The sequence below is a fragment of the Colletotrichum fioriniae genome, assembly GCF_027942845.1.
Source record: "Colletotrichum fioriniae strain IMI 355084 chromosome Unknown scaffold_4, whole genome shotgun sequence".
In the NCBI taxonomy this organism is placed as follows: Eukaryota; Fungi; Ascomycota; class Sordariomycetes; order Glomerellales; family Glomerellaceae; genus Colletotrichum; species Colletotrichum fioriniae.
The window spans coordinates 2,680,368-2,694,037 of NW_027076840.1; the positions used below are offsets into that span (position 1 = coordinate 2,680,368).

A 13,670-nucleotide genomic window follows, 5' to 3' on the forward strand; every position below is an offset into this window, starting at 1 on the left:
CCACATCCGGTCCAGCCAACCACAATCGAGGGATTTGGCTAGCAATCATCAATCGACCAAAGCTTTGGATCAGACCTGCGACGACATCACATCCAAAAATACCAAGCAATTGGGCCCGCATCGGAACCACAATCTCGGCCACGGTATTCCCATTAAACCCTCAATTGACTCGTAGATCATTGTGACAATCTAATCCGTCTCTTCCGCAGATGCTGTCCCAACGATTTGCGCGGGCCTCGACGGTCCGCGGCGCCGTCCAGGCCGCCCGACGAACCCCGATTGTCCAGCAACGTACCTTCTTCCCTCCTCAGTTCAACGACCGCAAGGTTCTCGAGGAGAAGTACCCCGAGTACCCGACTCTGTCTGACGCGGAAGACCCCAACATGGTCAGTGACACGGCAATTGGCGGCGAGAGAAACGGAGAGAGAGGCTCGGTAGCCGTGGCTAACTTGGAGACGCGCAGAACGGCGGATACATCAACCCTCCCTTCATCAAGAGACAGTTCCGCGACCCCCACGGCGATTGGTGGGACAAGCAGGAGCGCCGCAACTTTGGCGAGCCTGTCCACGAAGACCACGACTTGCTCGGCATGTTCTCCCCCCTTCGAGTACACCTGGACCACCACCGGCAAGGGTCTGGCCCAGATCGGTGCCTTTATCGTCGTCTTCCTCGGTGTCTGCGGTGTCGTTAAGGCCAGCTACCCCGACAAGGCTTCATACCCGAGAGAATTCCCCGACGGACTCGAGAGGGAGCTGGGAGGTGCTAGCGCTCTGCGGGTAGGTTCTGCAGCAGATATATCAGATTAAATTTGCAAGACTAACATAACGACAGGCGAGAAAGGCTGGTGACGCGGACCCATGAAAAGTGTGAAATGTCGGGGGTTACGAATGGTAACGCATGTGTGTATTTTAGAGCAGAAGAAGAAATCCTTTGGGAACCCCACCAGCAACAAGTTCATATGTCTTCAGTCAATGTTCCAGTCAGAATCATCCGCAGTGATATCAGCCATGCTGACCCGACAACCAAGGTAGTCGCATCTGACAGGCGGAGTGGGACGCAGACGCGACAGGTTTCCCCAAGGAATGGCAGGACCGCAAGTTACTTGGCTATACCTAGGGCGATTCTTGACGATGGGATGGCAAGTGCCCGGCTGACTGGCGTTGGCCACTGCCTTTGGTGTAGAATTGGCGAAGAATCGCAAGGCAGCCAGTTCCTTCTTTCCACGAGGCATCTCAGTTCCATTGCTGCTTGCCCCTTAGGCGAAAGAGCTACGACACCTTGCCGTGCCAAAGACTTCTTAAGAACTCTGTCCATAATCACTCAATAAACAGACCCGACGTCAAACAAAACAACCGCATTATTCAGTGTTTACAGCATACTAATCTCGATCATCGGACTCCACGTTTGTCGTATCCGCCATCGCCTGCTCGCGTTTCTGCCAACAACAAATACTTTACTGATCGTCGCGCTCGACTAGATACCGTGAGGAATTCCGACATGCGTTACGATAATTGGGACGTCCTGCTGTTCCCCGGCAATGGATCGGTGCCGCTGAAGGAGTTCAAGACAGACTGCTCCGTCATCCCGGACCTTGGTCAGTCTTGACGAGCTCTGCGGTCATGGACATTTCCTTGCTGATCAATGGATGCCCTGACAGAATCGAAGCCAGCACCATCTTTGGAGTCTTTTGGCTTGCCGGTTGTTCATGGCTTCGTCCCCAGTCTTCCCCGCAACATGCCGCTCACGATTTCCATCTTTTCTTGGACAACCCCTTCTATCAGCAACCCGAATCGAAATGCAAACCTCGTAGTCTTTGCAGCCCGAGTGTACATCGATGGGAATCTCGTCGCGTAAGAACATCTGCAGTCGATGTCCGTATCGCTTACAGCTTCTAACGGACTTTCAGCGAGGACGTGTTCAACCAAGGCCGGCGGACGCCTCTCCCCATCTCGCAAAGTCTCAGTCAGTCGACATAGGTGCCGATGCATGAACTAGCCTAGGGAATATGCCGCTGATCTGCCTCTTTACAGAACCAAACAAACACGGTGACCGCGATGTGATCAGGTTCCCTGCCTTCAACGAGAAATATTTGCAAGAATACCCCTGGAATCCTGCCGCATCCCTTGGCCGCATCCAAGTTATTGTCACGGAAGCAGTCCAGCGTGACCCGACGACTCATTCCTTGGAGCACATCAAAAATGTTGCTGCATTTTCTTTCTGTCACGCTCCACTAGGTCGGTAGCAGCTGGTGACTCGATCCGCTGTCTGGACTGCGGGCTGATCATTTCTAATGCAACAGAGACACTCGAGGAAGCTGCCATTGCCTGGCCGAACCGACACATGTGGGAGAATGCCACGCTGGCACAAGGCTTTCCCTCAGCAGTCTATCCGACAGGCTACGATCTAGCTTCTCAGCAATGGCCTGCAAGGTTTGTGAGAGATCCGCCTCAACAGCCTTTGTCTTCAACTCCAGCGCCCATGACCTTGCCAGTCTTCCAAACAGCAGCGCAACCGGCACGGCGGCTCCCTTCGACTGAAGAACTCGTTCAGCGTCTGATAGAACAGTCCCAGGCTCGCGTGATCCGTCGAAATCCATCACGCACCGGTGTTTTCTCCGTCTCAGCTAGCGCAGCGCACCCATCCCTCATGCATCAAGATACCACCAGTCGGCCAGCTCACAACACCGGGCCATTGAATTCCATGTATTGGAATTTCCTGGTTGGCGAAGGCCTTTATGGCAACCTTGAACCAAGCTGTTTCTCCACAGAGGGCCAACAAAAACAGGGTGCGGCACCATTGATTTCGTTAGAAGCCCCAGAGTCTACAACCGACAAATTCGTCCCTTGTATGTATTCTCGTTTCTTACTCTTGGTTGGGATCGTACTGACCTGCAGCAGCCGTCAACGATGCAAAGTCACAGGCTGCCCCGGCCGCGAAGTGGAACATGCCAGAGCTTGGTCTGGCAGTGTCTGACGGAAATAGTCCTCAACCTCGACGAGAGCTCTACGTTCCGATTCCCGCGACGGAGGTCAAGTCTCGTAAAGAGTGCCAACCTCAGCAAGACATCCTAAAGCCATCGGCATCAACATTTCCCAAATCAACGTCAGACCCGGAGCTGTTGAAAAGGGTGAAAGCTCGGGCGGTCTCGGTCCTGAACACGCCTGAGGCCAGGTTCACGTTGATTGATCCTGCCAACACTGCCAAGCGCGCTCCGTCGTTGGGCACGCTGGGTAGGCCATTGAAGAAGCGGTCTGCGGCGGCGAAAAGTATCCGGCGATCCGTATCATTTGATCCAGTCGTCAAGAACAACGAAATTGAGCGGTCGCAATCTGCCATGAAGCCGAGTCAGTGTAAACGCGACTTCACGCCTCTTGATGTTGCAGAAGCTGTCGCCCAATCTGATCACGGCCATTCCAGCCCCATTCTTTGATCATCCACTGCAGTGTCAGGAACTACCGGGCGCCGAGATATCAAGAGACACGCACATTAGACACGACGAGACTAATCAAGAGAATTCACTCGGTAAGAAAAGTTTCGGCTTTGGCTGGATGGTTATGTATGATGGTATGAGACTCTACCGGCGAAGATCAGGTATGGGTTGCGCTATGAAGTTTTGGGCCGTGGGGTACTTTCCACGAAAGACGTTGAGTTTTCACCAAAACGGCAACGACTCCCACAAGTAGCATTCCTTCTCCACTAGCAGTAAATAGAATTTCAACACGTTATTTCAAGCTTACCTTTATTTTGGTATACAGTGGGCTTAAAGCTTGATTCGCTGTCACGTACCGAGCCTTTGCCTCTTTAGCCACAAAGTAAGGTAAGGTCATTCAAGGTTATTCAACCGCTGACAAGTCACCACAACTCGGCCGATGGTTCGGGGAGAGATGTTTGGATATTCCGGAGGTGGGGGAGCTTCGATCCACTATAGGGCCGATTGAACACGCGGGTTATGTATGTATTCCGAATGGATATCCATGGTGGTCGACCTCGTCGGCTCGGACTTTGACAGGTTAGTGCATCATCCATTTGTTCATCCCATGAGCCGCTCCGTTCCGTGAACAAACCTCGATTAATCACTTGTTTTCGCCTTTCTTATAGCTGGACATTCTGTACTTGCAACTCTATAGTGAGTGTCTAATCTGTAGTTTATTCTTTCTAAAGTTCTGTACACAGGATCACTGCCTGTTCCTTCCCCACCTTGGCTTGAATCCCAATCCCATAGTAAGTGAACACGTCCGGCTTACACGAGGAGACTGACAACTTTGGGCTCTCTGCGCGGGAACACGCCTCCCGAACCGAAAGCCGGGATGGAGTGCTCGCCGGGATGGGTTGCAAAGGTACCCCAGACCCCAGATCTCGCACTCCGCAAATGAGCCAGCGTGACCTGCAATTCGTTGGTTTTGATAAACTAATGCGACTCATCGTCGTTTACGTGTGCGGGGATTTGGGGAACTGTTCATAGTGTGGGGTGTAAAGGAAATTGGCATTGGAACATCGGGATATCCGGTCGACAGCTTGAATTCGGTTGTTTCCAGGCAGGATTCGGGCATTGGTGCCTCAATTGGTCATGTATAAGAAAGACTTCTTGTCCAGATTCCCATAATCTGTTCGCCCAGATGACTGATGTCCTGCAAGCTCACTTGCGTTGTAGGTAGCCAGTCAAACAGGGATCATGACAATGTTGCAAGCATATCTAGGTCTAGCAGCAGTCTCTTTAACTGGGGCGTATGCCGCTGCTCTTCAGACTTCCGGTGCTCCATCGACAACCATCGGGCCAACTGCCGCAACTTCGTGGTCCTACAGCACATTTACGTATGAACAGCTGACGGTAAACCGATACCCGACACCGCTGCCATCGCCGCTGACCATCGCGACCCCATACGCACCACACTTTACTGAAGCTTCGACATTGTTGCCGGAGAATGTTACCTATACGACATATTCCTTCAACCCGTCGACTACAGCGTCCCCCGATGGCCAGTACGGTCAGAGCGCCTACGCTGCTCTCTGGGCAAATTACACTTACACGCACGAGCCTCCCTTCACGACAACCGCGTCTCCGACACCCATCCCGTCCAGCGAGCTGGTATACCCCCCTCAGCTACCCGCCAGACCTCTGAACGACAACGCCGACCTCAAGTTCCCTGCCGACTTTGTATGGGGCGTGGCTGCTAGTGCATGGCAGATCGAAGGAGGTCTCCAAATCGAGGGTCGCGGCCCTGCTGTGCTTGACGTTGTTGGTGTCAACGGCCAGGGACTGCTTGGTACCAATGACTCCAATGTTGCAGACATGCACTACTTTTTGTACAAGCAGGACATCGCAAGGCTTGCGGCTCTCGGCGTGCCGTACTTCTCCTTCTCCATCTCCTGGACTCGTGTCGTGCCCTTTGGCAGAGCGGGTTCGCCGGTCAACCAGCAGGCGCTGGATCACTACGACGACGTGATTAACACTTGCATAGAGTACGGCATCACCCCGGTTGCAACATTGATGCACATCGACAACCCTGTTGGCATCTTTGACAACCTCGACGAGTTCCCAAGTCACTACGCGTACTATGCCAAGCAAGTCATGGCGCGGTATGCGGATAGAGTGCCGTACTGGGTCACCTTCAACGAGCCAAACATTGCCGTGCAGTTCACCCTGCCTAGCTACGACGGCTTGACAGCTTTCCTCCTCGCCCACGCGGACGTCTACCGCTGGTACAAGGACGTTCTCGGCGGAACCGGCAAGATCACAATGAAGTTCGCCAACAACCTCGCCGTCCCCCTGGACCCGGGTAACCCAGACGACGTCGCAGCCTCATACCGCTACCAAGACTTCATCCTTGGCATCATGAGCAACCCGCTATTCCTTGGGAAACAGTTCCCTGAAGTAGTCCTCAACACGCCCAAAATGAACACCACGCTCACAAAGGCCCTGACCGACGAGCAACTCGCGCACATCAACGGGGCCATGGACTACTGGGCCTTTGACCCCTACGGCGCCCAGTACGCCACGAATCCACCAGGCGGTTACGAAGCCTGCGCGGCCAACTCCTCCGACCCTCTCTGGCCCTCATGCGTGACGCTCACCACGATCCAAGCCAACAGCTGGGCAATGGGCGCGATCTCCGAAGGCGGCGCCCTCATCGCCCCGTCGTACGTGAGGGAACAATTCGGCTTCGTCTGGAACACGTACCGGCCCTCGGGCATCATGGTCACGGAGTTTGGATTCCCGCAGCTGGCGGACGCAGAGACGTCGCACGATGCGCAGCGGTATGATTTCGAGAGGACAATGTACTATCAAAACTTTTTGACCGAGACGTTGAGGGCTATTCACGAGGACGGGGTGAATGTTATTGGGGCGCTGGCGTGGAGCTGGATTGATAATAATGAGTTTGGGAGCTTCGAGGCGCAGTATGGGATGATGGGTGTGAATCGGTCGGATCCGGGGTTGGCGAGGTGGGTGAAAAGGAGCTTTTTTGATTATGTGGACTTTTTTCAGAGTCACATCTAGATTACGGTAAATACTATCGAGGAAAGTCGTAAATACTCCTCAAAGATGACTGGACAATTCACTCGGTAAGATTTCGAGGTTTTGGGGTGTTAGTGCAACAGGTGACATTGGTTCTAGTAAGCGGCTATTGCGGCTCATTTATGTCAGAGTCCCCGACCAGTCCTGGCCTATCCACGTTTTCATCATGTCAGACTTTGTGACGATCTTTCGGAGCCCCGTCCAATCTGGACTCTACCGGCCGCTAGACGAAGCTAAGCTTACGACCACTGCATAGGTAGGCTAACCCCAGAGATTGGCTTTGTCTCCCAAAGTTCCCTAATGCCCTCAATTTTCATTTATTGTGGACTAATGCACCACCCAGCTGACGTGAGAGGGATGTGAGTTAGAAGGATTGAGATCCGTGACGACAACTTCCTTCTCCACATGGGGCTCATGATGTATAAAGCAAACAAGCTACCTTGGCATCTGGATGTCTACTTGGGGTCTTCTTGGCATGCTTCTTGCACCCCATATCGGTGCGCTCAATTCACTTAAGTCGGCAGCGATACCAGCTACATGACAATGGCAGACGCAACCACCCACCGCCTCGTCCCACATGTCGTGGCCGAGCAGGCGGCTCAGGATCCAGAGCGCATATGGGCTTCATACGCCATCAGCAAGGACATCGCCAACGACGGATTCCGCGATGTCACCATTCGTCAGCTGTCAAGAGCAGTCGACCGAGTGGCATGGCACATTGAAGCCAACATTGGAAAGAGCACAACGTTCGAGACGTTGCTCTACTTTGGCCTCCCCGACATCAGATATGCAATCAACATCATGGCCGCCATGAAGACGGGCCACCAGATCCTGCTGTGTTCCCATTTCAACAGCCTTATCTACAACTTGAGTCTCTGCGAGAAGAAAGATTGTCACATCATGATGCGGAGCGAGGGCGTGGACGCTATGGTTGATCCGCTGTTGGCGGCGAGACCGATGAAAACGTTTACAGCGCCATCTCTAGACAGTCTTCTGAATAAAGACGGAGTTGTGGAGCCGTATCCTTACAAAAGGACATACGAGGAGGGCATCGACGATCCGGCCGCCGTGGGACACACCTCGGGTACGACGGGGCTCCCTAAGCCCATCACCTGGACGCAGAGGTCCTTTGTCGTCGTCGATACCGTCTGGCGCTTCCTTCCAGATCTCGACGGCCGGCCGTCCTATCACAAGGTCCTCTTCAAGGGGAAGCGCTGCTACCAGACCATGCCCATCTTCCACCCCTTTGGCTTCTTCTCCGCCGTCACCGACCCTCTCTACCGCAAGAAGGTTCTCGTCCTTGGTCCTAATACACTCGGTCCCATTCCGCCGTCGACGCTCGAACAAATGTTTGAGCATGGCGACTTTGACTGCTTGGCCGGGGTACCGATATACCTAGAAATGGTGGCAAAGTCCCCAGTCTGCCTCGCCGCCGTCGCAAAGAAACTAAAGTTCATTTTTTACGCGGGCGGTGCCCTCAGCAAACCCGCAGGCGACGCGCTGTCAGCCCGCACAAAGCTTGATCAGCTCATCGGGTCCACCGAGGCCGGCGCCGCCCTAGGCCACGAGACGGACCGCGAGGACTGGAACTGGCTCTGCCTCAACGACGAGGAGAGCGGGATCGTCTGGGAGCCCTGCGAGGTCAAGGGGTCCGGGTCTGAAGGTGAGCCGCAAGAACAGGTTTACGAGATGACGTTTGTGAGGAACCCCAAGGTGGAGAAGCAGCAGCACGTCTTCTGGCACAGCAACGTCGTCGACGGTGTCTTTCGGAGCAACGACTTGTTTGTGAAGCATCCTACCAAGGCGCACCATTGGAAGTTTTACTCGCGGAGGGACGATATTGTGGTGACCAAGTTTGGGTGGAATGTGAACCCCATGTTGTTGGAGAGGGAGATTGCGCAGCATCCGGCGGTGAAGCATGTTGTTGTCGGCGGGACGGGGAGGCGGTATATTTGTGCTATCATTGACCTTGTTGATGACGGTGAACGGACGTCGAAAGAGGAGATGTTGGATGGTATTTGGCCGATGGTGCAAAAGGGGAATGAAATTTTGGATGCGGCTGGTCAGTTAGCCAAGGAGAGGATCTTGTTTAGTAGAAAGGACAAGCCGTTTCCCATTGCTGGGAAGGGTAATGTCCAGAGGGTGGCTGTTCTCAAGTTGTATCAGGACGACATTGATGAATTGTACGACAGAGTTGGGGATGGGCCTGGATTGTAGGTCAAAATTGATCTTGAGCAGTTTCAAGAGGCTCCCTGGAGTTGTACTAAGTTTCCAAAAGTAATAGAAATATCAATGGCAGAATATGGTAAATTGGTTGATACTGTCACCGCTACTGACGTCACACAGAATCAGAAAAGACACAAACCCAAGGCTGCTGCTCTATGCCGAGCTGCAGTTTGCCCTTGATCATCAATTGCAGGTGGTCTATTTGAGCAAACAGCCAATATTCACCTAGTTGACTTGGTTGTCAGCTAGGAGGCTGCTTGGATTCACAAGATAAGACTTAGGCCCAAGTAGCAACTCCGTTTTTTCAATGACGTTGCGCTTAAATTGGCCTACAAATAGACAGACCCCTTAACTCAGTATAATGCACTTTCGAGTTGTCGTTGTCAAATCAGGTGTCAATCACACTACTATCAACAACTAGTACAAGAGCGTCGGATCATACTTGTATTCCTTTCAATATTGAACTGCCAAACCAAGATTTACGCCTGTACGACGGTCTCGTATTATTCGCAATAGGAACATGTTCAGAATTGATTTCTAATGGTTGACTTAGCCTCAACTAATCCACATAAGACTTCCAGCAACTAACGATGCATTCACTGAAAGCCAGACCGAAATCTATTTCAACTCTCGGTCTTCATAACGATAGATGACTAAAGTAGCGGAGTTTGGGCAGCGGACTTTCGCAACTCACCTAGTGGGTGCAACATTGCCAGACGTTGGATTTGTAATCCGTTCTAAAGTCCATGCTCTGCCCCTCATCTGATGTGGTGGGCCGTGGGTGCAATCACCACACACGGGGCGGGGACCCGGGCGGGGCCCCTTAGAAGCGGCTCGCCCGGACCTGCGTTTTCCTTCGCCGAAGCGAGGCCCCCGTGTTTGATTGGAGATGTTGAGGAGGGGGACCATGTGGTTGTAGCGGGTGCTCCCTTGTCCGAGAGAGGAATGGAACCCAATGCCTTGTACAGTAGAGTTTGGAGTAGGGAGGTATCCTCTTTTTGGGAACGTATTCGGGATGGAGACTGAATGCATGGAATCTAGAAGTATAAAGAAGAGCTTCAGGTCCCGGAAGTCTTGACGTCACTGGCCTCACTATTAGACCTTCAATTCTTATACACTGCAGAACCATTCTTCACCTCAACAGCTCTTTTACAAGTCGAGGATAGCCAATTCTCATCCGAACAGAAACAGTACCTGGATACTTACTACGCCAACTCAAAAATCAACTAAGTACATCACCGCCCACCATGAAAGAAGCCATCGTCAACGCCGACCTCTCCGTCGAGATTAAGGACTCCCCCCATCCCCGAACCAGGCCCAGGCGAACTCCTCATCAAAGTCATCGTCTCCGGCACGAACCCAAAGGACTGGAAACTCCCCTTTTGGTTCCAAGCCGCCTCCAACTCGGGCGATGACGTAGCCGGCACAATCGAGAAGGTCGGCGCCGAGGTCTACGAGTTCGCAAAGGGCGACCGCGTCGCCGGGTTCCACATCATGCGCACCGCCAACGGCAGCTTCGCAGAGTACGCCATCGTCCCCGCCTACACCGCCTTCCACCTCCCCGCGAGCGTCTCCTACGAGGAGGCCGCGACGGTGCCGCTGGCTGCGTATACCGCTGCCACGGCGCTGTTCCACTCGCTTGAGATCCCCTCGCCTTGGGACCGCAAGAGGGATACCAAGGCGCCTGTTGTGATTTACGGCGCCAGCACCGCGATCGGCGCGTTTGGTATCAAGCTTGCCAAGAAGGCGGGCGTGCACCCTCTCATCGCCATCGGAAGCAAGAACAGCGCCTTTGTCACGCCTCTCTTGGAGGAAGCCAAGGGCGACGTGTTTTTGGATTACACGCAATTCGATTCGCAGGACAAGTTGGCAGAGAAGCTGAGGGAGGTCATCAAGGCGACCGGGCAGCGATCGTTCAGGGTCTTTGACACGGTCAGCGAGAAGGGGTCGTACCAGATGCTCAGCAAGGCCATCGCGGGCCCGCCCGAGGAAGGTACCGGGTTCAAGCCGAGGATCACGACGGTGTTGCCCGGCAAGGACTTTAGCGACGTCGATCCCAGCGTGGAGGTCGTTGTCACGAGCGTCGGGTTCGTGCACGAGGAGGAGGGCCAAGGCAGGCTGTTTGGGTTGATTTGGGCGCGGGTGTTTGCCGAGGCGCTGAGGACGGGGTGGATGAAGGCTCACCCGTATGAGGTTGTCAAGGGCCTCGAGGGCGTCAAGACTGCTCTCGATGGGTTGAAGGATGGTACCGTCCGCGCCAAGAAGATGGTGATCCGTGTTGCGGATGGCAATTAGTCGGTGAGATATGACTGGTAGTGTAGTTGAGAGCATGCAGATCAAAAAAAATGCTTGGCCTAAATTAAGGTGCTTACGGCTTGCGCGGGACGGTTTTCGCCACGTGGGATTACAGATGATGACTGACATTTAAATCTATTTTTATTCTTTTTCCGCGTTCAATCGGAGGATTTTCCAAAAGATGCGGCATGCTATCCTGAGAAGACGGGCATTCCCCGTCAATACGGCCATTCAGACCAAGCAAATGCTCCCAACCCGTAACGCCTTCCAATTCGTAGCTTACATTCTAAAATCACGCCAAGAAACAAAGAGAAATGATGGGCTCGGGACGCCAAAGTCCCCGAGCTAAAGGAATGAAATCGCCGAGAAGCTCGACTGGGTCTCCGGGCCTCGACTACGCCATGCCGACGTGGACATCCTTGCCCTTGACACTCTTCCACTCCACAAACACGGAGCCGACGATGGTCGCAGAGGCCGTCACAGCACTCACTAGGAACGCCTGTGCTAGGGCGTCGCTGTAGGCGTGCTCTACCGCGGGCAGCAGGGACGGATCGATGGTCTTGCGGATGCCTGTCACACCCGCGGCGATGACGGAGTGGGGGTCAATGGTCGGGATGTACTCGACCAAGCTCTCCACGAGCTTGTTGGTAAAGACTGTTTGGCCGATGGCGACAAAGATGGCCCCGCCGACCGTTTGTGTGAAGATGATGATGGCGGTTCCCGTGGGCACGTCGGCCATGTCGAGGACCACCTGCACAGCCATTAGAGGCTGCTGCATAGCGGCGCCGACTCCGGCGCCAGCGAGAATCTGGTAACCGATCCACATCGCAGAGGATGTGTTGGGATTGAAAGTGGAGATGAGGCCGTACCCGATTCCCATAAGAATCGAGCCGAGAATCATCCACGGGGTGTACAAGCCCCAGATAGTGACAGCGGCACCGGCGACGAGTGAAGCAATGATGTTGCTGACCAGCATGGGCAGATTCCTGACTCCCGAGTTGACGGCGGAGACGCCCTGAACGGACTGGAACCAGATGGGCAGGAAGTAGACGGACAAAAGAAATGCGGCGCCGGTGTTAAAGGCGAAGAAGGAGGATGACCAGACTGAGCGCTGCTTGAAGATGCGCGGCGGAACTGTGGCGTTTTCCTGGCCGAGGTACTGCAAGTAGAGAAAGCCCGCCATACCGAAGCCGAAAATCAGGAAGAGAACGATGACGCGGGCAGAGGCCCAGGGGTATGTGACGCCACCCCAGTGAAGGGCGAGAAGGAGGCAGATGATGGCCGGCATGAAAAGCATGTTTCCAAGAGGATCCATCTGAATGAAGCGCGTTCGCCATGTCTCTTGGGGAATAGACCGGACGGGATCAGGGAAGAAGAAGAGAATGACAAAGATAGTGACGGCTCCCTTTGTGCGGCGTTAGCAAAGTGGCATCGAAGACGAGGAGTCGAGATCAACTTACAATCGGCAGGTTAATGTAGAAACACCACCGCCACGTGAGACTATCCGTAAAGACACCACCCAGCAAAGGACCAGCGACGGACGAGATACCCCACATGCTACCGACGGCACCAGTATAGATGGGACGCTTCTCGAGGGGCACGCTATAGGCGAGGATGATGAGTGCCCCGGCAAAAATGCCGGCTGACCCGACTCCCGCGATGGCACGGCCAATAATAAGGGCGATACTGTTGGGCGCGACGCCGCAGATCAAGCTGCCCAGCTCGAAGATGGCGATGGTGATGAGATACACCCACTTGATGCTGAAGAAGCTGTAAAACTTGCCAAAGAGCAGCTGGAGAGAGGCTGTTGTCAGGAGGTAGGCACTGCCGTACCAGCCGACGTCGTTCAAGCTCTTGAACTCGTCCGTGATACGTGGGATGGCGGTGGCTATGATGGAATTGTCTAGGCGATGACGGTGGTCAGCTGTGGCTCTAGCCTATTGAATGAGTGTGGATTTTGGGGGAGAGGGTTCCTTACCAAGAGCCATCAAAAACACACTGAAACACAATGCCATGACAATCAGAGCCAGCTTCATTCCCTTGGGATATTCTAGATCATCCTCGTTATTTACGATCTCGGCTTGTTCTGACTTGACGGAAGGTATCCTTGATAGCTCGCTATACGGGACAGGAGGAAGCAGGATAGGGTCGATTCGTATATCTTGAAATGACGCGGCAGAGCTTGCAATGTCCTTTTCCATCTCATCGTAGTTTGAGCTCGAGTCGCTTGGTGTCAGGGTTGACGCTCTTGACTGCAGGAATGTCGGAGGAGCCATAAAGGACGGCACTGCGGCCTTCTGAGCGTCAAACATGTTGGCGATGACGACGAGATGGTCGAATACTGTAGAGAGGGTTGAGTTGAGTAGGTCTACAAGTGCCAGTGAAGTAGAGTCGGGTACTCGGGATGGAGCAGTGACACGATGCGGAAGGCAGATGAGATGGCAGCGCTACTCTGTTGATCTTGTTTGTTTATCCTGATGAGGAGACTGGGAAACAAGGGTATTGTAGGGGAGAAGATCACGGATTCTATATAGATCAAGTTACGTGTGTTGGACGTGTCAGTCCTTGGGGGAACTTCCGACCAAGCCCATGGCCTTGCCGAGGACGTGAATGCTGGGGTCGGAAGCAGACGGTG

At 53.8% G+C, this 13,670-nt stretch overlaps 6 protein-coding genes across 6 annotated transcripts; 5 read left to right on the forward strand and 1 right to left on the reverse strand.

The window, feature by feature from the left end:
* Positions 1 to 209: 209 nt before the first annotated feature.
* On the forward strand, positions 210 to 806 carry N0V96_004563 (uncharacterized protein; the record flags this gene model as incomplete). The annotated part of the gene is made up of 3 exons (XM_065757150.1): positions 210 to 386; positions 464 to 607; positions 633 to 806. 3 exons carry the CDS (start codon positions 210 to 212, stop codon positions 804 to 806), a joined length of 495 nt encoding a protein of 164 aa, XP_065614363.1.
* Positions 807 to 1,497: 691 nt separating this feature from the next.
* On the forward strand, positions 1,498 to 3,430 carry N0V96_004564 (uncharacterized protein; the record flags this gene model as incomplete). The annotated part of the gene is made up of 5 exons (XM_065757151.1): positions 1,498 to 1,594; positions 2,031 to 2,200; positions 2,408 to 2,429; positions 2,768 to 2,845; positions 2,898 to 3,430. The coding sequence occupies 5 exons, from the start codon at positions 1,498 to 1,500 to the stop codon at positions 3,428 to 3,430; spliced, it is 900 nt and encodes a 299-aa protein (XP_065614364.1).
* A 1,242-nt stretch (positions 3,431 to 4,672) lies between these two features.
* On the forward strand, positions 4,673 to 6,496 carry N0V96_004565 (uncharacterized protein; the record flags this gene model as incomplete). The annotated part of the gene is made up of 1 exon (XM_053188630.2): positions 4,673 to 6,496. The coding sequence occupies one exon, from the start codon at positions 4,673 to 4,675 to the stop codon at positions 6,494 to 6,496; it is 1,824 nt and encodes a 607-aa protein (XP_053054592.2).
* A 432-nt stretch (positions 6,497 to 6,928) lies between these two features.
* On the forward strand, positions 6,929 to 8,731 carry N0V96_004566 (uncharacterized protein; the record flags this gene model as incomplete). The annotated part of the gene is made up of 2 exons (XM_053188631.2): positions 6,929 to 6,933; positions 7,039 to 8,731. 2 exons carry the CDS (start codon positions 6,929 to 6,931, stop codon positions 8,729 to 8,731), a joined length of 1,698 nt encoding a protein of 565 aa, XP_053054593.2.
* Positions 8,732 to 9,695: 964 nt separating this feature from the next.
* N0V96_004567 (uncharacterized protein) lies at positions 9,696 to 11,035 on the forward strand (the record flags this gene model as incomplete). Its single annotated transcript, XM_065757152.1, has 2 exons — positions 9,696 to 9,702; positions 10,056 to 11,035. The coding sequence occupies 2 exons, from the start codon at positions 9,696 to 9,698 to the stop codon at positions 11,033 to 11,035; spliced, it is 987 nt and encodes a 328-aa protein (XP_065614365.1).
* Positions 11,036 to 11,429: 394 nt separating this feature from the next.
* N0V96_004568 (uncharacterized protein) lies at positions 11,430 to 13,347 on the reverse strand (the record flags this gene model as incomplete). The annotated part of the gene is made up of 3 exons (XM_065757153.1): positions 11,430 to 12,440; positions 12,496 to 12,938; positions 13,014 to 13,347. The coding sequence occupies 3 exons, from the start codon at positions 13,345 to 13,347 to the stop codon at positions 11,430 to 11,432; spliced, it is 1,788 nt and encodes a 595-aa protein (XP_065614366.1).
* Between the last annotated feature and the right edge of the window lie 323 nt (positions 13,348 to 13,670).